The sequence below is a fragment of the Corylus avellana genome, chromosome ca8 (genome assembly GCF_901000735.1).
Source record: "Corylus avellana chromosome ca8, CavTom2PMs-1.0".
In the NCBI taxonomy this organism is placed as follows: domain Eukaryota; kingdom Viridiplantae; phylum Streptophyta; class Magnoliopsida; order Fagales; family Betulaceae; genus Corylus; species Corylus avellana.
Window position 1 is genome coordinate 1,731,076 of NC_081548.1, and position 20,937 is coordinate 1,752,012.

The 20,937-nt window shown below is 34.7% G+C and overlaps 1 protein-coding gene across 1 annotated transcript; it reads right to left on the reverse strand.

Annotated features, from left to right (window-relative positions):
• Positions 1-12,723: 12,723 nt before the first annotated feature.
• LOC132189511 (uncharacterized) lies at positions 12,724-16,659 on the reverse strand. The gene is made up of 6 exons (XM_059604253.1): positions 14,777-16,659; positions 14,474-14,678; positions 14,268-14,396; positions 13,992-14,173; positions 13,423-13,508; positions 12,724-12,911 (listed from the first exon to the last, which is right to left on the reverse strand). Exons 1-6 carry the CDS (start codon positions 16,657-16,659, stop codon positions 12,724-12,726), a joined length of 2,673 nt encoding a protein of 890 aa, XP_059460236.1.
• Between the last annotated feature and the right edge of the window lie 4,278 nt (positions 16,660-20,937).

A 20,937-nucleotide genomic window follows, 5' to 3' on the forward strand; every position in this document is an offset into this window, starting at 1 on the left:
CAGGTACAATCTCCTAAAAATCAATAACAACATATAAGTCATGATTTGGAGCCCGTATAGTTGTTATCTTCTTTCTCAATCAATAACAACATATAAGTCAGACGAAGCACAAAACGTAGTCTGAATCCCATCAAGTTCACATAGCAAATGGATAAAGCAAAACTAGCCCCAAAGCGCATTCATGATAACAATTGTGTATGCCCAGAATTCCTTTTTATTCAATATTTACAACAAATGAGAATTGTATGTATGCTAGTCTTGTTATTCAAGTTCACTACTTTTTGAAAGCTGAAGGAGCAAATGGTCCAAAATCTATGCGTCTGATAGGGAAGGGGGCTGCAGGTCCGGATTGACTCGGATGCTGCTGCTCACTTGAACCAACATCTTCATTGGGTTCAGAGGAGACAAGAGGCACACTGGTGGGATGCTGCTGCTCACTTGAACCAAAATCTTCATTCCCATCAGGGGAGACAACAGGCACAAAATCAGCATCTTTGTTGGCCAGATACTCCAGCTGCGCCTAGAAATTAAATTTATTACCAAAACTTCCCCAGTTTAAATTTAAATTTTTTAAAAAATATATATAAATTTAAATGATGGAAGCTTATATTTTTATATCCATTTAATAAATTTAAATTTAAATGTGCCACCCTTTGAATTATGAGCAGAGCACAAGAGGCGGCGCGGCACAGCAGGGGAGGGGGAGATCTTCAGTTTATATTAACTTTAGTACAAGTTTTCTGTTTGCAAAGCATTTTGCTAAAGTTTATATTGAGCTCTATTGCCTTATCAAACAGAAAGAAAAAGGAAAATAAAAGTAAAAATAAAACCTTGACTGTCATTTACCAAAGTCGGCCTATAAAAATATATGACATGTCTAGTGGGCTTGGTCGGGGGCCCAAACTAATCAAACCATGTGTTAAAAAAACAAACTTGAAAGAAACTGGCACGTAATAATTCAAATTTCAGTTGTTGACTATATAACTGGCATGTCAATTTATAAACATGGACGGTTACGTGATGAGCAATACTACTCTTCATACCTATTTATTACATTCATATCATACCGACTAACGTAACATATTTTAAGTAAGTTATACTTTTATTTTGGTGTACGATGTTGCCGGAGGGAGGGTTGGGCTTGCGCCTGCTAGTTGTAGCTGATTAACAAATGTTTTCCATGAAATAAAGTATTTAGGAAAGAAATGTTATGAAAAAATACTGTATATGAAAGAACGGTTTATACAAAGAAATATTTTTAGCAATGTGAATTTTATGCTCTCAGTAAAAAGACAAAGGTATACGAAAGAAACGATTATATACATCAAAGTGTAGTTTTTGTATTTATGATTTTTTATTTTAATATATGGTGTACATATACACTATTAAATATGTGAAATTTAATTAAAACCATAAAATGGATCCTCTTCATTTTGACTCTCTATTTCACTTGAAATTATGATCTTATCCATATAGGTTCCAACATAGCCTATGAATTGCAAGTTCTGTACATAAGATATATTTTTCAAGTAGGTTATGTGAAAAAAGATGATATAATTTGACTTATGTGAAGATGAATGTAGATATATAAAATAAAACGATGAGCAGCTATAAATGTAGTTATATTTTATAGAATGTGATTCTCAAGTGCATATTTAGAATTAATATAATTCTTAAAATGCATGTGAGAAATATAATTTTTGGGGTGTGCTCTCAAGGTCTCAAGTTTTTTTTGTTTTTTTTGTTTTTTTTTGTTTTGACATGTTCACACAAGGGAAGAGGGAGAGAGGATTCGAACTAGTGAACTCCACTTCATTGTCCATACAAGGGAAGGGAGAGAGAGGATTCGAACTAGTGAACTCCACTTCATTAGGCGTGATCCACAGCCGATTGAGTTACTCCTTGAGGATCCCAAGGTCTTAAGTACTAATCCCTTTGAGTGCTACCTTTCCTTTGGGGCCACTCCACTTGGGCAAAGCCCATCTCTCAATGCTTAATATCTCTAGTTGAGGAGGTATTAAGCTAGGGGATTAGTCTAGTGGATCCTATATGAGGTCTCTATGCTTGGTAGCCCACATCTTAGGTGTGGGAAGCCCAAGGTACTCTTTCGGACCATAGGTGAAACTAGGATACCCTAATATATATATACGCACACACGTTCAAAGGACAAATATTAATTTAACAAACTCATTTCTTCAACCCAATTTGAGAAAAAAAAAAAAAGGAGGTAGGTGGTAAGGTATAATATCCTACCACCTCTTTTGACTTAAAAGCAAAATATTTGAAATGCCCAAATTCCAATTCTTTGTGATAAGTAACATCATGTGAAAAAAAAAAAAAAAAGAGTTGCATAGCCCACTCAAGAAAAGAAAAAAGAAAAAGAAATAATTTGGAGATGCAGTAAGCAATAATTAAATTCTAACTTTGAACTTGTAAGCTACAAAAACATGTTTTGTAAGCATTATTAACAATTTCATCAAATTTTACTCACCAAAATAATCAAAAGTACATTTTTTTTTTTTTATTTTAACTTCTCACTTTTTTATAGCATTCTCAATAGCCTCACTATTTTAACAATTCACTTTCACTATTCTATTTAAATATTCTTTTTCAAATTTTTGTTTATTCTTTCTTTCACTGTTAAAGGAGGAGAGAAAAACCAAAAAGAAAAAGGGGGAGAGACAAACTATTTTTTTATTCAATTAGTGAGTGAATAGTACTCAATATTAATAGTGAGTTTAATATTGAGTACTGTTTACTCACTAATTTTTTTTTTTTTTTTCCATCAAAGTGGTGAGGCTAAAAATGAAACTTTTTAAGCATTTTCACTAAATTGCCTCACCAAAATAACCAAAAAGTGATTTTGGTGAGACTGCAAATAATGTACTTTTGATTATACAGCATTCCTAACGGCCTCACTTTTTTAGAGCATTCTAATTTTGATTCATTACTTCTTTCTTTTCATAGTTCTAAACTTTTTTTGTCGAGTTGAAAAAAGAAAAAGAAAGAAATAACTTATATATGAAGTTAGTAATAAATTATCACTTCTAACTTGTAAGCTAAGTAAACATATCTTGTGAGGAGGTAATGGAATATTCTAATTTTGATTAATTACTTCTTTCTTTTCATGGTTCTAAATTTTTCTTTGTCGAGTTGAAGAAGAAAAAGAAAAAGAAAGAAATAACTTGCATATAAAGTTAGTAATAAATTCTAACTTCTAACTTGTAAGCTACGTAAACATATTCATTGAGGAGGTGAAAATATATTTTAATTTTGATTGCTGATTTCTTTTCACAATGCTAAATTTTACTTTGTTAAGATATTAAATTAGTATAACATTTTCTCTTCTTTTTTTTTTTTTTTAATTCACCTCACATTTCAAATCAATATGTTACATATTAGTCTCATTCATTGAGGTGGAGTTTGAGCCCACACTATATGGGAAGTACTAGTATTAATTAAATGAAAAAAAAATTACCATGAATGACAACAACCCACGGTCGAGTTAGGAACCAAAAAATCACACTATGGGCCGTTATAACCAGTTTTGTTGGCAATATTTACACTCTCTTGCTTCATCACAATGTTAATCCCCCGAGTTGCTAAATTTGACAAATTAATGTAAGCCCAACAACTTTTGATGCAATTTGACAAATGAATTGCCTTTCCATTGATATTCTGCAACTTGGATAATACATGGACTCAACTGAAATGCCGAATACATTGGACGAGGAACGACAACAACTCACGATCAAGTTCTTGGACACATAGCTGTGTACGTGGCTGTAGCATGTTGCTATTGTTGGACATGTGTATGTGTTTCTAGCAAACGGTTGGTTTTGTTTTGTTTTTTTTTGTTAACAATATTTGTAATGATTGTTGAATAATAATAAGGAATCCCAATCTTTTATAATACAAATTAAGGACATTTTTGGCTCCATATCTAAGAGTCCAATCTTTTACTTTTTGAATCACATGATAATCAAATAGAGACGGGTTTAAATTTTATATATATATTAAAAAAAGAAGAAGAAGAAGAAAAACTTTAGCTTAAACAAGTATTCAAAGGTGTAAATGGTCATTGACCTGTGACAAGTACTATTTTGAAGCTACGTACGTACACTGATGATCAAGAGAAACAACCTTCCCATTAATATCATGCATTAACAAACTCGGTATGCATAAACACAATATACAATACAAATTGGCAATTTATTGACCAAATTCTTTTTTTCATATAACAAATCCTCTAGGTGACTTTCTCAACTATCACCGGATCTACTTAAACTATTTTTACGAGACACAGATGACAGAAGTTCCAATTTAATTCGTATCCAGTGGCTTTTACGCCAATGCCATCAAAAGTCGTCTTCTCACATCTGTTACATAGAAAAGAGGACTCAATCTTTGGGACAAAATTGAAAGGGTGCTCGTGATCATCTTTGAATGTGAAAATACTTCCAAACTTAATGTATGGATATTTTCCTAAAACGCATTGGGAATGAGCAGGGAAGTCGCATTCAGCACAATAGTAGAACCATTGTTTGGGATCTCTTTCTTTTTCGCAAATTAAACAATAGTATTCTTTACAATGAGCTTCAGCACTGTAGGTGAGCTTGAGGAGATGATCGTCATCTTTGTGTCTAGCTTCGAGCGGAAGAGTTGCACATTCGAAACCCAAGGCAAAATCACAGTCAGTGCATACAAATATGCCGGGTTTCTCGTTAGAAGTGAAATTACAAACATGACATCTTCTATTAGAATTAATAGCAAGGAAGAGGGAGTGTTCGTGACCTTTGTGTCTCAGAGTTTCCGGAATTGAACAACATTGAAGGTCAAGGTCGAAATGACACGCGTCACATCTATAGGTGAATCCACCATTGAGACGTTCACAAGCATCACAACAGAACAATTTACAAAAGAAGGGTCCTTGTGAGAGGGTGAGCTGGTGTTGGTGAAGTAGGTGTCGCTTTTTTCTTGGTAGTTGAGCACATCTACCGTGGAGAAAGAAATTGCATTGTGTACAACTGTAAAATGGGGTGGAGATTAATTTCATACAACCATCACATAGCTCATCCTTTGTGAGCTCCTCGTTGCTAAGAATTAAATCATGTTGATGCCTAAAATGTCGCATCTCCTGAACCCCTTCAACCTCCTTAACAGTAGTTGCTAAATCAACAGATTCTTCAGGCAGCCACGTAAAATGTACAGCTTTTTTATATTTAAATGCACAAGCCAAGTGGACCACATAATTGCATTCCTGACAATAATAAGTTGCATATTCAGCCTTCACCTTTTGATAGCAGAGTTTACAAAAAAGACGGTTGTGCTCTTTGACTTGATGAAGAGAATATGTGAGAGTAAGGGAGTGATCATGGCTTGTAATTTGAATAATGCGTGAAAATCCAGTACATTTGCTATGGATCAAGAGTTGACAAATGCTACATTGTGAGGCGAACTCTTTGCCTTCCTCTCCACAAGCATGACAAGTAAATTGGATTTGCTGAAATAAGGAGATGAATGTGTGTTGGCAATCAGTATAATTAATTTGTGAGCGGGTAGCACATGTGAAATCAAGATTGAAATCGCACTCACTGCATCGGTAAAAGGGGTATGCATTGCAGTTTTTACCGCAAGCATTACAAAGTTTTTCCTGTGGCTTGACAAGAGAAAGGGTGTGGCTTGGGTGGTGGAAGGGGAATTGTTGTATTTGGGGAGGCAGCTCAAAGCATGATTTATGGAGGAGTAAATTGCAATCGGAGGTGGAGCATTTGTATCCGGCACCAGATACTGGCTTCTCACAGCCGAAGCAAACAAGGTTAACGTCCTCCTTGCCATCATTTTTCACTTCTTCTGTGAAGATGAAGAGACCATGCCCCGGGTAGCCGAAGTGTAACAAAAGGGCTTTGTGATTTGTGGGTACATTATTGAGGCATGATATGTGAAAGTACATCTCGTCTCTACCCGTGTATTTAAAAGTGGCACCCAATATCGGTTTCCGGCACGTCCTACAAACAACTATCTCATCATCATCTTCATCCACCCATGTTGCCCACAGCTCTGCATCCCTATAATATCTCCGCCCTAGAAACTCTTCGACGATGCTCATGCTGTTCGTCTCCATATATATATATATATATATATATATGGATGATCGAGTGAAATTAGGAAATAATAATGAGGATCCGAGTAGTAGTAGTAGGAGGAGGTAGTAGTATAGATTTGAAGATGGAAGTGGTTATTAGTATTATTTGTTGGAATTGGAAAGGCTGCTGTTTGGTTTGGTTTGGTTTGGTTTGGTTTGGTGGTGTTGTAGTAGTAGTGGAGGGCCGAGGGAATTGAATTGCTCCAATATTCAATATTTATTTATTTGTTTCTACTTTAATTGGAATAATAAGCTTTGGCGTTCACTTGCCTACAATTAACGCAAAGAATAGATTTAATTGCATTGCCCCCAATTCCATTCCAGGTGAACAAAGCGGAACATTTGCATGGCCCACTCAAATCCATTATATTGTGCAAACTAGTTTAAGTACTTTCTTTCCGGTTTACCTATGTGTTTTTTTTTTTTTAGACAAAAAAAATATTAGATATTTTTTTCAAAGATTCGGGCATGTGTTTTTTTTTTTTTTTTTTAATTTCTGAAAAAAAGGGAGGGGTATTTTGAGAATTTTAACACTCCTCCATTAGGATTTAAATTCACAATATTTTGATTGCTTATTAAATTCACAATATTTTTTTTTTCCTGTAATATTTTACCTCACATTTCAAATGAAAGAGAGTTAAAGTATTAACTAAATAAAATTAAAAAAATCATTATTTTCTTTTAGCTTCAATTTTTTGAATAATTGGTAATTTAACACCTTTCAAGTTTTATTTTTTATTTTTTATTTTCTTCAACTTCTATTTTTAATTTCTCGGTTTTATTTTTATTTTGTGTGATATATATATACAATGACGTTTGTATATTCTGAGGGAAAGAATACGCCTTTAAAGTTTGCCAGATATATGGATAACTATCAAATTAGTTTCATACAAATTAATATTATTCTGTACTATATTTCTTACTGATATTTCAACAGATTAATGTATTAAACATTTAATTAATAGCTTCTTCTTCTTCTTCTTTTCTTACAGTAAAAATAATATCATGTTATTGGATGGCTTGAAATGGGACGATCGATGACATTCTTTTTATGGGTTTCTTGAACTGAATTTGACATCAATTACTACATATATATAAATAAGCAATAAAACTGGCTACTTCGAGGGACCATTCCTCTTCGCAACAACTTTTGTTGCAATTTGACAGATTATATTGCCTTTCATTGATATTCTGCAACTTGACAAACACATGTACTCAACTGAAATACCGAGTTAATTGGTGTTAAAGTATTGATTAATTTTGTCATATTCCTCTTAAAGTATTACCAAAATAATGTCAATATTGTTGATTTCAAAAAAAAAAAAGTCATTATTACTATTCACTGAACCGAGGCATACAGCTATTAGTTTTTTTTTTTTTTTTTTTTTGAAAAAATGAAAAATTAATCTTTGTTGTTTACTTGATTTAAATAAGCATATGTTCGAAGGACAAATGTTAGTTTAATAAACTCGTTCCTTCAAACCCAATTTGATAAAAAACTTGGTCCTCACAAAAATCAACGACCATTCTCTTGCTTGAAATTTTTTCCAAGGAAAGGAATCATTTAAAGCTAGCTTGGTATAATATGAATATGACCCAAACAAAGTCCAATCCTTTGTGCTAAGGTATATATTATGTCTTTTCATAAAAAAAAAAAAAAAAAAAAAAGGTATATATTATGCCACCTCTTTTGATTTAAAAGCAAAAGATTTGCAATGCCCAAATTCCAATCCTTTGTGCCAAGTAACTTCCCATGTGAAGAAAAAACCAAAAAAAAACAAACTTGTATATGAAGTAAGTAATAAATTTGAACTTCTAACTTGTGAGGAGGTGAAACTATATTCTAATTTTAATTACTTATTTTTTTCACAATTCTAAAAGTTTCTTTTGTTAATTAAGATATTAAATTCATCATTTTCAATTAATTAAACCCTGTTTTTATATTTCACTTCATATTTCAAATGAATATTTCACATATTAGACCTCATTAATTGAGGTGGAGTTGGAGTCCACACTTAAGAATGTGAAAGTATAGATTAAATAAAAAAATTTATCATTTTGTTTTTCAAATTTAAGGTTTTTGAATAAGTGGCAACTTTGAGAAACAATAAAATCCTTCTACACATTAATAACTTTTCGTGCAATTTGACAGGTTTTCTTTTTATTGGCATTTTACAACTTGAATAATACATGGACTCAACTGAAATATTAAGATAATTGGACTCCTACCTCGATCACGACCAAAAATGTCACACTATAGGCCGCTGCAACCGAGCAACATTCACATTTGCTTGTTTCCAGGCTGTGAAAAGGGTCTTTAATATGATAGCTTTACCTAATTATCACTTTAATCATGTGAAATATCGTTCTTGCGCATTTGAACACAATAGTATTTTTCTTCATCTTTTAATATTTTCATATATAACTGTCAAATTATTTATGTTCTCTCCAAACTACTAATTGTGTCAATGTCCCCCTTAAGCTACCAAAAATATCCATGTGCCGCCAAGGCCGACATAAAATAAAGCTGCAAGAGGAAGGTTCGTTGGGTGTCGAAATAATGGGGCATCTTCACTTTCATACATGATCTTTTACGTTTCTCCTTCTAAGCTACCTATATTCTTACTTCTAACTTCTAAGCTACCTAAACATATCTTGTAAGGAGATGAAAGAATATTCTAATTTTGATTACTTACTTCTTTCTTTTCATGGTTCTAAATTTTTCTTTGCCAAGTTGAAGAAGAAAAAGAAAAAGAAAGAAATAACTTGTATATGAAGTTAGTGATAAATTCAAACTTCTAACTTGTAAGCTAGGTAAACATATCTTGTGAGGAGGAGAAAGTATATTCTAATTTTGATGCTGATTTCTTTTCCCAATACTAAATTTTAATTTTGTTAAGATATTAAATTAGTGTAACTTTTTTTTTTTTTTTTTTTTTTAATTCACCTCACATTCCAAATCAATATTTTACATATTGGTCTCATTTATTGAGGCGGAATTTGAGCTCATACTTTATAAGAAGTACTAAAGTATTAATTAAATGAAAAAAAAAAAAAAAAATTATCACGAATGACAACAACCCCAGGTCGAGCTCAGGACCAAAAACATCACACTATGGGCCACTATAACCAGTTTTGGTGGCAATATTCACACTCTCTTGCTTCATCAAAACGATTCCCCCGAGTTTGATTCCATCTAAAAAGCTCATCACTGACAATATATACCGGACTTTTAACTTAAAAAGACATGACTTATTTTAATGGACTAGACCTGACTAGCCCAAAGGTGATATAAATTGAGAGGACTTAGGGATCGAGCAAATTGACAATTGTTTTTCAAACTACCTAATAAACAAACCATTTAGGGGTGGCTCTTTTTTTTTTTTTTTTTAGTGAGTGCATAATATAGCACGTTGAGACACTACATAATCCAAAAGCTTAAACATATAGTTTGAATTCAACAATATTATATTAACCACTCATACTTCTTGCATCTTTTCAATGTGGGACTTTATCTTTTTACACTCGTACATATAGGTGGATTCAAGTTTTTAAAACTATAGATGATACCAAAAAAAAAAAATCATATTTTTTAGTTTAAAAGATTATTCATTTTCACTCGATTGACACTCTGAAAAACAAGATGTTGAAATACAGAATAACTGCTGATGATGTAAATCCTTAGAAATTGGAAACGGATAATGATGAGAAACAAGAATTCAACCATATACTACTACTCTACACACTATTTGTAACCGAAATTTGATCCAAAATTCACAAACTATATCAGTACCCAGTAGCAATTGAAACCAAATACTCTCAACAACTTGAAAATAATTGATTTCATTGAAACCAAATTCAGTTGGAATAATAGGAGGGAAGTTGGATAGAGTTAAAGTGGTAAGCTTTGGTCCCAAACCATTCAATTACTTCAACTTTTGGGCTGATCATGACAGATTTTTACATTGAAGGTGTTGGCGTTTCTATGTTTCGTTTATACTCTAAACTCAAATATGTGTAACATATTTTCTATTTCCTATATGTAATTTGAGATATTAATTGAATGGTTAGAATGATTGAATATGAAAGATTGGATGGTAATTAGGAATGGGCACTTCGAGAAGCCCAAGAATCTCCAAGGCTGATTTGAGAAAAGTTAATCTCTAAGAAACTTTTTACTGAATAATCATTTTCATGCCTTAAACAATTCTATGAATCTTATATAGAGTTAGCCCTAAACTCAAGCCTAACTATTTGGGCCTTACTCACCAAAGGGCTTTGGCCCACTAACCTGATACGCCCATTACACTTAAAGAGTCCCTACTATTATATCACTAGGATCAATTTCTAACTAGTAAGTATTAAATTGTAGCTTGTTATTTTGATTTTTGTTGCTTATTTCGTTTCGCAATTCTAAATTTTACTTTTTTTAATTAAGCTATTAAATTTATTATTTTCTAGGAGTTTAGCCTTCTTTTTATAACTTACCTTACATTTCACATGAATATTTCACATATTGAGGCAATGTTTAAACCTAGCTTAGCTATAAGTGAAAGAGAGTGTTACAATATTAATTGAATGAAAAAATTCATCATTTCTTCTTAAGTTAACCAAGTTTTTTGAAAAAGTGGTGATTTAACACTTTTCAACTTAGACATAAATTTTCTAAAAAGCCGCTTTCAAAAGTGACATGTGTTCTTAGCATGTGAAAAAAATGTATTTTTTTAGAAAAATGTTAGGGAGCCAAACAAAATGAATCTAGAAAAATGCTCAAACTGACGTAGCAAGAGTTTTTAAATTAAAAAAAAAAAAAAATGCAATTCTCATTTTTTTAGTAGCATGTGCTTCTCACATATATTTTTTTATAAGCTTAAATGACACATGTCGCTTTTAAATGCTTTTTTTGTAGGATACAAACCTGATTGTAGGAAATTTATGTCCGAGTTATTCGGGAAAAGTACAAATATTACCTCCCCCAAGGGTCAAACTAACACTCAATTTGCAATGTCCAAATTATTCGGAAAAAGAAGGTATATTTCTCACATTCATTATAAGAATTGCATGTAAGGATCACATGCTCTAAAGACATATTCAAATTTAATAAACTAAATTGAAAAAATTTCTCCAACTCAATTTGAAAGAAAATTCTGTCCACTTAAATTAAGTGCTGGCATGAAGGGGGGTCAATATGATGTTTTTTTTTTCTTTGTTGCAAGTTGTAAAATGCTAGATTAATAAAGAGCTAAAGAAAATTATATATGTTGATGAGATTTTAGCAAGTAAAATCATTTTAATCTGATCCCTATTATATATTTAAAAATCATTTTTTAATAAGTATTAGTAGGAATAAATACTATGGACTTGAGGAGCCCATCCTGTGGACGGAGAGCAAGGAGTTAGGTGGCAGTTTCAGAGCTATAAGAATTTGGATGATCACCAGCTTTGGAAGCTCATTCCCTACTGATCTCATCTCTCTGCTCTGCCGTTGCCATACATATATATGCCTTAAAAAGCAAGCTTGATGTTTTATATATTCTTCGATTGTGATTGAAGAATTCAATCGATTGGATTCGGTATTTAACATCACAAGGATGTACTCTTAGGGATCCGTCCCGATTAAAAAAGCGTGATAATTTCTTTCGGTTGATAAAACTTATATCCATGTACAACAAGAAAGTAGTTGAAATTGTCTTAGAAGATGCTTCACAAAATGCTAAATATACTTCATCTCATGAACATAAAATAGATTTTACATGTGCAATATATGATGGTACTAACTGCAATTCATGAAGAAATTGGTGATTCAAAATTTTGTATTACTGTTGATGAAGCATGAGATGAGTTTAAGAGAGAACAAATGACCATTTTTTATTAATATTTGCTGACAAAGATAGTTTATACAAAAACACTTAATTCTTTGATCTTATCAATGTTAAAGATATATATCTCGGCGCTAACTTTGAAAAATGAAATATTTGTTTTTCTTTCTCATCATTGTCTTCATATTTAAAATATTCATTGACTGTGGTATGATGATGATGGCAATATACATGGTCTGAGAAATATTATTTTCGCTTAAAACTAATTATGTTTCCTAACTCCCTCTTAAAGTTGTATGTATATATGAAATTTACACGCAAAACTTTCAAGAAAACAATACTTGTTATAAGTTTGTGGTTAAGTTAATTATCATATCATATCATATATATATATATATATATATATATATATACATATAAAAGTCGAGTTTTGGCTTAGAGAGTATGTAGAATGGCTTTGAACCCATGTTTTTTTGTGAGTGAACCAATCCTATTAGAGAGTGCCTAGAATTACGACACGAATCAAGGACAATAACATCAAACTCAGATTTATTCCAACAAATCCAAATTATGTCCATGACATGCTTCTCATAGTTAACAACAAGGCCCCAATCTGGAACAATTGCATTTTTTTATCAAAGTCAGCTTTAGTTTCGTTTGCCCTAGTCTCAATCAAGCACACTAAACAAATCTTATGAAGTTTAACCTCCCTTTGTTTAGAGCGCTGATTTAAACCCCTCACATTCCAAATGAGAAGATTCATAAAGTAGGGGAAAACCCTCTCATCAACACCTCCTCTTCTCCCATTTTACTCTTTTCCTTATCCAAAGATGTAGGAAAAGTAGAGCTATCCAGATTTATAGCCTTATCAATATCTTGTTGAAGAGAAGTAATAGCAGCTCCTGACCTTCTCACTTCTCTCAATTCATACTTTCCATCAGCTGGAGCTAATAAGTACCAAAAGGAATTAATTAGTCCAATGCTTGTTACTATCTTTTGCAATAGCCTTTGTAGTAGGAGTTCTCCTTGAATACCTAACTTCACTCCAAGACTTCTGAGCTACCTCAGTAATAACTTTAGCTACATTCAAACCATTAGGTTTCACCCCAGTAAAACTGTCCTTCTTAGAGATAGGTTCAGTTTCCCTAGGCATCCAAATATCATATCATCTTCTCTTTTACACTCTGAATTGGATCCACAACCACAGCCATAGCTCGTTGATTCAGAGCTTCAAAACTCTGCAGAAAACAGATTTAAGCATATCAAGAATTTTTTATGAGGATTATAAAAAAGTAATAAAATATTATAATTTTGAAGAAAATGACATGCTCAACTCATTCTCTCTCCTGGGATTGGGAACATCAGTTAATCCATTTGGAAGGACTTTTTTTTTTTTTTTTTTAACTCTGCAAGATAACCAGAACATTTACAAGCTTCTGTCATGGCAATCTCACTCACCATAAGACTCTGAGTTTTGGCTGTAGCTCCTTGACAGGGAGGGCAGATGAGGAAGTGCCTCAAACAGTATGATCCTGCTCAAATTACTGCCAAAGCATTGATCTGTTTCAATAATAAATATGTAAGCAATATCTGTGGCACCCACTCAATACTAAAACTAGTTCCATTTCAACAAAAAGGCAGATTTACAATAAATTGTGAAGAATCCTATACATTCTCAAACTGAATATTGTAACATTCCATCGCTGATTGAGACAAACATATGTCTTTGATGGTATTGATCGCATCTAGTTAGAAATTGCAAGCCGTAAACTTTTGGCGCAGTCAATCTACCAACATCCACTTCTAAAGTGTATAGGGTCAACCCAAAATGTATCAAAAATGTAGTCAGACGAAGCACAAAAATGTAGTCCGAATCCCATCAAGTTCACATAGCAAATGGATAAAGCAAAACTTGCCCCAAAACGCATTCATGATAACAATTGTGTATGCCCAGAATTCTTTTTTATACAATATTTACAACAAATGAGAATTGTATGTATGCTAGTCTTGTTATTCAAGTTCAGTACTTTTTGAAAGATGACAGGCAGTTAGGGGGAGCAAATGGTCCAAAATCAAAGCGTCTGACAGGCAAGGGGGCTGCAGATCCGGATTGACTCGGATGCTGCTGCTCACTTGAACCAACAACAGGCACACTGGTGGGATTAGATATTTCTGCAGCATCTTTGTTGGCCAGATCCTCCAGCTGCGCCTAGAAATTAAGGAAAGATTTATATATCCAAAAAAAAAAAAAAGTTGCCAATAAAAAGGTAAGAACATTCGAGAAAACACCAATACGTACAAACCTTCATGAATGACTTCAATTGGGGCACCAAAGCAAACCGGTAGTCAAACATAGTTATCATCCTAGCTTTCAGCCCCGTCTGCCCCATCGCAGCACAAGTCGCCGCGATTATAACATCAAGTTGGTAAAGCTGCGACACTTGACATGGTGAGAGACCATAATTAAGGAACAAGAATAGATAGATTCCATATGTATTAATGAATTTACCTTTTGAGCCAGACGATTTTTCTGCCTATGGATTGCCATTTGAATTTCAAAATCTACTTCTTCTAATTCCTTCATAATACTCCATATGATATCCAACTCAGCAGCAGCACCATCATCATCCTCACTCTTACTCTCGAGCTCTTTCCACCGTTTGAACAAGAGGGATACATAACCCCTTTTCCTATTTTCATCAACACTACATAACCTATCAACACTCACCAATGGTGTATCATATCTCAAATACTCGCCTTTTCTTTCGCACATTCGGCGCAAACGACGAGATTCACTTCAACGATCTTGTACAACTTCATTCCCAGACGTTGGCTAGCTTTTCTCAGACTTTTCCATTTCTTTATTTGCTCCCCAATTGTAGGACCTTCCGTCCATAGCCAAGAAACAAAAGCATCACTATCACAATCAGCAACACAAAAATCTTCAGCATTAATTGAAGTTAACACTGCAATTCCATTGTCCGGCTCAACAGTCTCTCCTCGCAAGAACCGGACATCGAAAAGGAGAGCTGATAAGTCACTGCTGAAAAAAACACTCTCTCGAGTGTTGCCCCAAAACCAGTTATTGCCTCTAACGTCTTCCTCCGAAATGATATCACCAAGACAATGCAAAGCGCAAGCTTTTTCCAAACCTTCCAACAACTGAAGAACAAGATTGAGCTCCGGAGCTTCCAAAGAGCATATCAATTGGGGTGTTTCGTGAAGCCAAAGATCCATAATCACAGATTTAGGAATATTATGGTTTTTTTGCAGCAATTCGATTATCAAGTTCTGCAGCGCATCCAGAGTGCTACAAACAAGACATTTTCTACCCGTAAACAATTGCAGTTTCGCACGAATTCTCTTTATCATTTCTGCCCGCTCACTGTCTTCAACATAATTAGGCCAATCTGCAGTACTGGCGGTGGTGGCGGAGGCGGAAATCAATTCCACTGGCTTCCAAATGCCGTTTTTGACCATATGAATTGCCCATTCGGGAGCTCCATCCGGCAAAAGAGATTGACAACTATCCGATATGGATAAAGTAGGTATATGACCCATAAGATGCTTCTCGATATCTGGATCCAAAACCCTGTCTTCGCAGTAAGAGCACGCCCAAAACCTCCAAATCTTCTTTGCCTTAGTGTAATCAATCGCTTCCGTCAAAAGCTTCTTTGCCATTCGAAACTTATTCTTATCGAAATACACTTTGAGATCTTCGATCCCGATTCTCAACAACTTCCTCTTTTCTTTCACACTCATCTTGTCGTTCCAGAACGCCCTGACTCGACTGATCGTAGCGACGTCGTTGGACTCGAATTCCTTGTGTTTCTTGATATTCTTTTTCTTTGCCAACAGATCAAAATCCGGAGGCGCCCTCCGCCCTGGGATCCCCCACTTTTTCAGTTGGGCACCCTCAAACTCGGCCTTTACCTTCACCAGGGAATTATCCTCTACGAGCCGTTTCCATTTGTCCCTCCTGTTCCCACCTTCAAGAACGATGATCCGGCACTTGGATTTCTCTGCCAGCTCCACGATAACCTCCCTGATCTTCTCAAGCCGCGAAGCCTGGACCGGGACTTTGTACCCTGGCTCCGTCGGGTTCTGGATCAGCAACGCGTGATCGCATTCCTGGACCACGGCATCGTACGAACCGGCGTCGTTTCGGGCGAGTTGGAAGCGCAAGACGGCGTGGAAGAGTGCAAAGGAGATGGAGTTCGGGGAAAGCGCTAGAGCTTGGCGTGAGGACTCGACAGCGTCGTTGAGGCATTTGAGTCTGCCGGTAGTCGAGTCGCAGAGCAATGCCGTTTTGTAGTGGAGGAGGCTTTGGCTGCTGCGCATAATCTCCGGGTGGGAAAGGATGAACTCCACGGCTTCGGTGCTGTGATCCTCACCGCAGAGGGCAATAAGGCATTCTTGGCGTGAGGACTCGATGGCGTCGTTGAGGCATTTGAGTCTGCCGGAGGTAGAGTCGCAGAGCAACGCCGTTTTGTAGTGGTGGAGGCTTTGGCTGCTGAGCATAATCTCCGGGCGGTGGGAAAGGATGGACTCCATGGCTTCGGTGCTGTGATCCTCACCGCAGAGGGCAATAAGGCATTCTTGGGCCGTCGAAGTAGACACATCGAACGGTGGGGGATCGGTGGATGGCAAAGCAGAGGAAGAAGATGTTTTAGCCGTTTTCTTGGAGGGAATCATATCGCAAAGACTTCGATTTAAAAGAATGGGTGGGTGGAGGTGTGGTGGGGTTAAATAGGTAATTTACTAATTAACTGATTCTGGTTTCAGTTGGTTTCTTTCGCGGGTTTTTCTCTCTTTCATTTTTCGTTAACTCAACCAGGTATGTTTTTCTTTCTTTCTTTTTTTATTAATTAATTTAGCATCAATTTGGATGCTGCCCGTAGAGAAATAGAAATTCATTAAAAACTTTGTTTTTTTCTCTCATTTAATTAGTTATATATATGGTTTGTTTCATCATAAATTATTGACGCTCTCATCATTTTATGGATATAAGCACACATATACCAATTTATCGTCAAGGATGATGATTTAGTAGTCTTAAGTTCGACTCCTACAATGAAAATCCTCATGTCTATTGGTGTAAATCGGCTTAAGTCCCACATGAATATACCTTATTGGAGCTAAATCAACCTATGAGTGACTTTGATTTGAGGGAATGTTTGCAATTTCGTACTCTGGTCACCTTCCGTCTCCCTTTTTTAATATAAAAAAATAAATAAATAAAAACACATGCATTAAGTTCATATGTAAACATACAAAGTTTGTTATCAGAACAGTGTTAACTGTTTCTTCTAAGTTATAGGGGAGTTGAGACCCTCCAGAGACTTGGAAGGGAAATGAGGGTTTTCCTGAATGAATACCTCTTTTTGAGATAATGTAGAGTTCTCTTGGTGTAGAGTGTTTGGAAAGAGGGTGAAGCTATCTCCTTCAACTTGAGGATGGCAAAGAAGAGAAGTCTGATAGATATGAGAATGGCTACAATTGTTTGCAAAGCATTTTGCTAAGGTTTATATTGAGCTCTACTGCCTTGTCAAACAAACAAAAAAAAAAAGGGAAACTTCAGTTTGCCCCTCTGAACTTCCAACTGATTTGACAAACTCCCCCCTCCCCTCAACTTTCAAATCTCTCACTTTGGACCCCTGAACTTTGATTTGCTCTCATTTTGGATCCCTCTGTTAGTTTTCAACGTTAAACTCAAACGATTTGACTTTTTATGCCCATTATACCCTCAATTAGCCAGATGAAATTTCAAAATTGTCCACAACTACAGTACCCACCCTAGCCCAGAACGACCGTTTTGGGCTAGACAAATTATATATATATATATATATTTTACTAAAAAAAAAAAATTGAAAAAAGGAAAAATATTAAAAAAATAATACTATTAAAAAAAAATTAAAAAAACAGAGGGGGTGGCTAAAACCACCACCTTGGCCATGGGATGGTTCCAGCCACCCCCAAAAGGCCAAAAATAAAAATAAAAAATAAAAAAAGGGGATCAGTGTTTTGGGTATTTGACCACCCCAAAGGCCTAGGGCGGTCTTCTACCACCCCATAATCGACCGAATCTGGTGGCCAAACCACCCCGTGCCCTTGAGGGTGGTCCGGTCGTGCCTAAAAAACACCTTAATCCGCTTTTTTTATCTTTTTTTTTTGGCCTTTTAGGGGTGGCCGGACCACCACCTTGGCCGTGGGGGTGGTTCGACCACCCCTAGACAAGCCATGGGGGAGCCACCACCTTGGCCAAAAATGGAGTGGTCCGCCGATTTTCTTCTTTTTCTTTCTTTTTTTTTTTATTTTATAATATTTTGTTTTTATTTTTTCTTTTTTTAAAAAAATAATAATAATAATAATAATTTTAATGCCCAAAATGACTTCGTTTTGGGCTAGGTAAGTGTTATAATTTTAGGGTCCAAAACGGTGTAGTTTTCAAGTAAGGGTATAATGAGCATAAAAAGTCAAACCGTTTGAGTTTAACATTGAAAACGAACAAAGGGATCCAAAATGATAGAAATTGAAAGTTCAGGAGTTCAAAGTGAGAGATTTGAAAGTTGATGGGGGTTTTGTCAAATCGGCTGGAAGTTCAGGGGGACAAACTGAAGTTTTCCCAAGAAAAAACCTTGATTGCCATTTACCAAACTCGGCCTATAATAATATATGACATGTCTATAGTGGGCTTGGTTGTGAACCAAAACCAAACCGGTATGCATAAAAAACAAACTTAAAAACAAATTGAGCTTTTAAATAATTTATGAAAAATGGCTACCAGTTAATAACCAATTACCGCCCGTTGTGGTAACGAGGAAATAATCGCAACTAAGTGGTTGTACACCCTTGTCAATGCCTCAAACAACTAATTGTGTCAATATACCCTTTAAACTACCAAAAAAAAATGTAAACATCCCCTCAAAACCAACAAAAATACAACCGAGTGTAAACCCCTTTCTTTCACCGCCCATTAGAAGTGAAGTCCGGCCTACTGCCAAACAAGATTCCGATCATCATAATCTCTCACTGTTTGTATCCTTCTGTCTCTTCCCTATAAGAATCCAGCTATTTAGACCCACCAAAAATGCATTATGGCCCACATCCAAACAAGGTTCCAAGGATTATGAGAAGTGAGAAGTTTGAATGAGTGCTTATAAGGGCCACAACTCACAAGATTGCCACTGGACCGTTTTCTTGGTGGCCATATATATATATCCAAATTCAAATTGCACAGTTTTTATTCAAATTGAATTAAAAGAAATTTCTCGCACATAATTTATCAAACTAACATATATTCTTAAAGTATATAATTCTAACATGCACTTTTGTGTTGCTCCTTTCTTTTTTGATGTGGTTTCATTTGATGTATTTTCATAACCGATTAGTGGTTTCATTTTGTTTTTGGATTTTTATAATTCATAATTTAAGGACAAAGTTTTTTTTCTTCAATCCAATCTATTAAATTGACATATGTTCTTAAAACACGTAATTCTCACATGTATTTTTAAAATGTACATTCAAATTGCGTACTTTGTTAATCATATTAAAAATGCATGTAAAGATCACATACTTTAAAGAAAAATGTCAATTTAATAAAGTGGATTCATACACGTTGATGTTTTTATAGATATCAGATGTGAATGTGTTTTTTGTTTATCAGGTAATTGTTATAAGTGTGTGATTTATTATTATTATTATTATTATTATTTAACTCGAGTTTTAATTAAAAGAGAGTGACATGTTGGCATTTTTCTCCTCACCATAAATCCACAAAAACAATCACTACTACAACTGTTCTATCCCAATATAAAAAAACATAATTAGACTCGAATCATTTAAGGTAATTAATAAACAAAAAACAAGAAAATGGGTTCAAGAAGCAAGTTTGGGGCATTGCTGTTTATAATGAGCACGATGGGTTTGGTGCTGGCATCCATGGAGGTTGGAGAAGCCATTAGAGACAGAGTGATGAGAGTGAGCGAGTATTGCTACATGGTTGTCTACCGCGATTGCATTGCTGGACTTGGTAGCTCTTTTGTCGATCAATGCGAAAGGGAAGTTCTTGAAAAGTGTGGAAAGCCAGGATATCGAAGGAAAGGGGTGATGCATTAATCTTCAATAAATAAAAAGGATTATGCAATTTCCCCAATTTGCTATCTATAAACTTAATTGATTATAATGATCTTGATTAGTATATAAAACTCAATCTACTTTCCCATTTTGTGTATTTTCTTTTTCTGTTTTTTTTTTCATTTTTTTTTTTTTTTAAAAAAAAAGGTTGAACAAATTATTTGGCCACAATGATAGTTCGACTACCCCAACGTCCATTTTAAGGGTGGTTCGGATACTTCTCAATGGCTGGTTTAAGGAGAATTGGGTTTTCTCTATTTTCACTTGAAATTAAGAGGAACAATTTTCTTTTTTTTTTTTCTTTTTTTTTTTTTGTTCAGATTAGATTTTACAGCATCTAACTGTGTACATGATGCCACATCATTTAAACAATTTAAATGACGCAACAAGTCAAACAATATATACACCATTAGATGTGTAAAATCTAATATGGACCATAAGCTCTTACGTTCCTGCAAAGGGCCACTACAAGTCTACAAGGGATGAGAGGTTGCAAATGTCCCTTGGCTGCTTGCTTATGGAAGTTAGGCTTTTGGGAGTTATTTTCCCTATATCTTTTCATGCACTTCCACTCCCAATCTGTGACCGGCCCTAATAATCAGGTCATAGCCTAGCTTGATGACAACAATTAAGGGAAACAATGAAGTTAGATGTATTCTTTCAATCACATAATAATCATTGTATGTCAATTCATTTTTTGTTGAGACTCCTTACAATCAGGATAGGCTGTAATACTTCATTTTTATAGCTTACAATAAGATGTTGACACATTATCTAAAACCACCAAATATAATAAACATGAAAGCACTGAATCTTATTCTTATAAAAAAAATAAAA

Bases quoted from the DNA above. Each gene is read 5' to 3' on its own strand.
- LOC132189511 (XM_059604253.1), bottom strand. From the start codon at position 16,659: ATGATTCCCTCCAAGAAAACGGCTAAAACATCTTCTTCCTCTGCTTTG. The intron at 14,174-14,267 runs GTTTGTACGTAT...CTTAATTTCTAG, and splicing joins AATTGAAGTCATTCATGAAG to GCGCAGCTGGAGGATCTGGC. The intron at 12,912-13,422 runs GTGAGTGAGATT...GGTACTTATTAG, and splicing joins CCAAAACTCAGAGTCTTATG to CTCCAGCTGATGGAAAGTAT.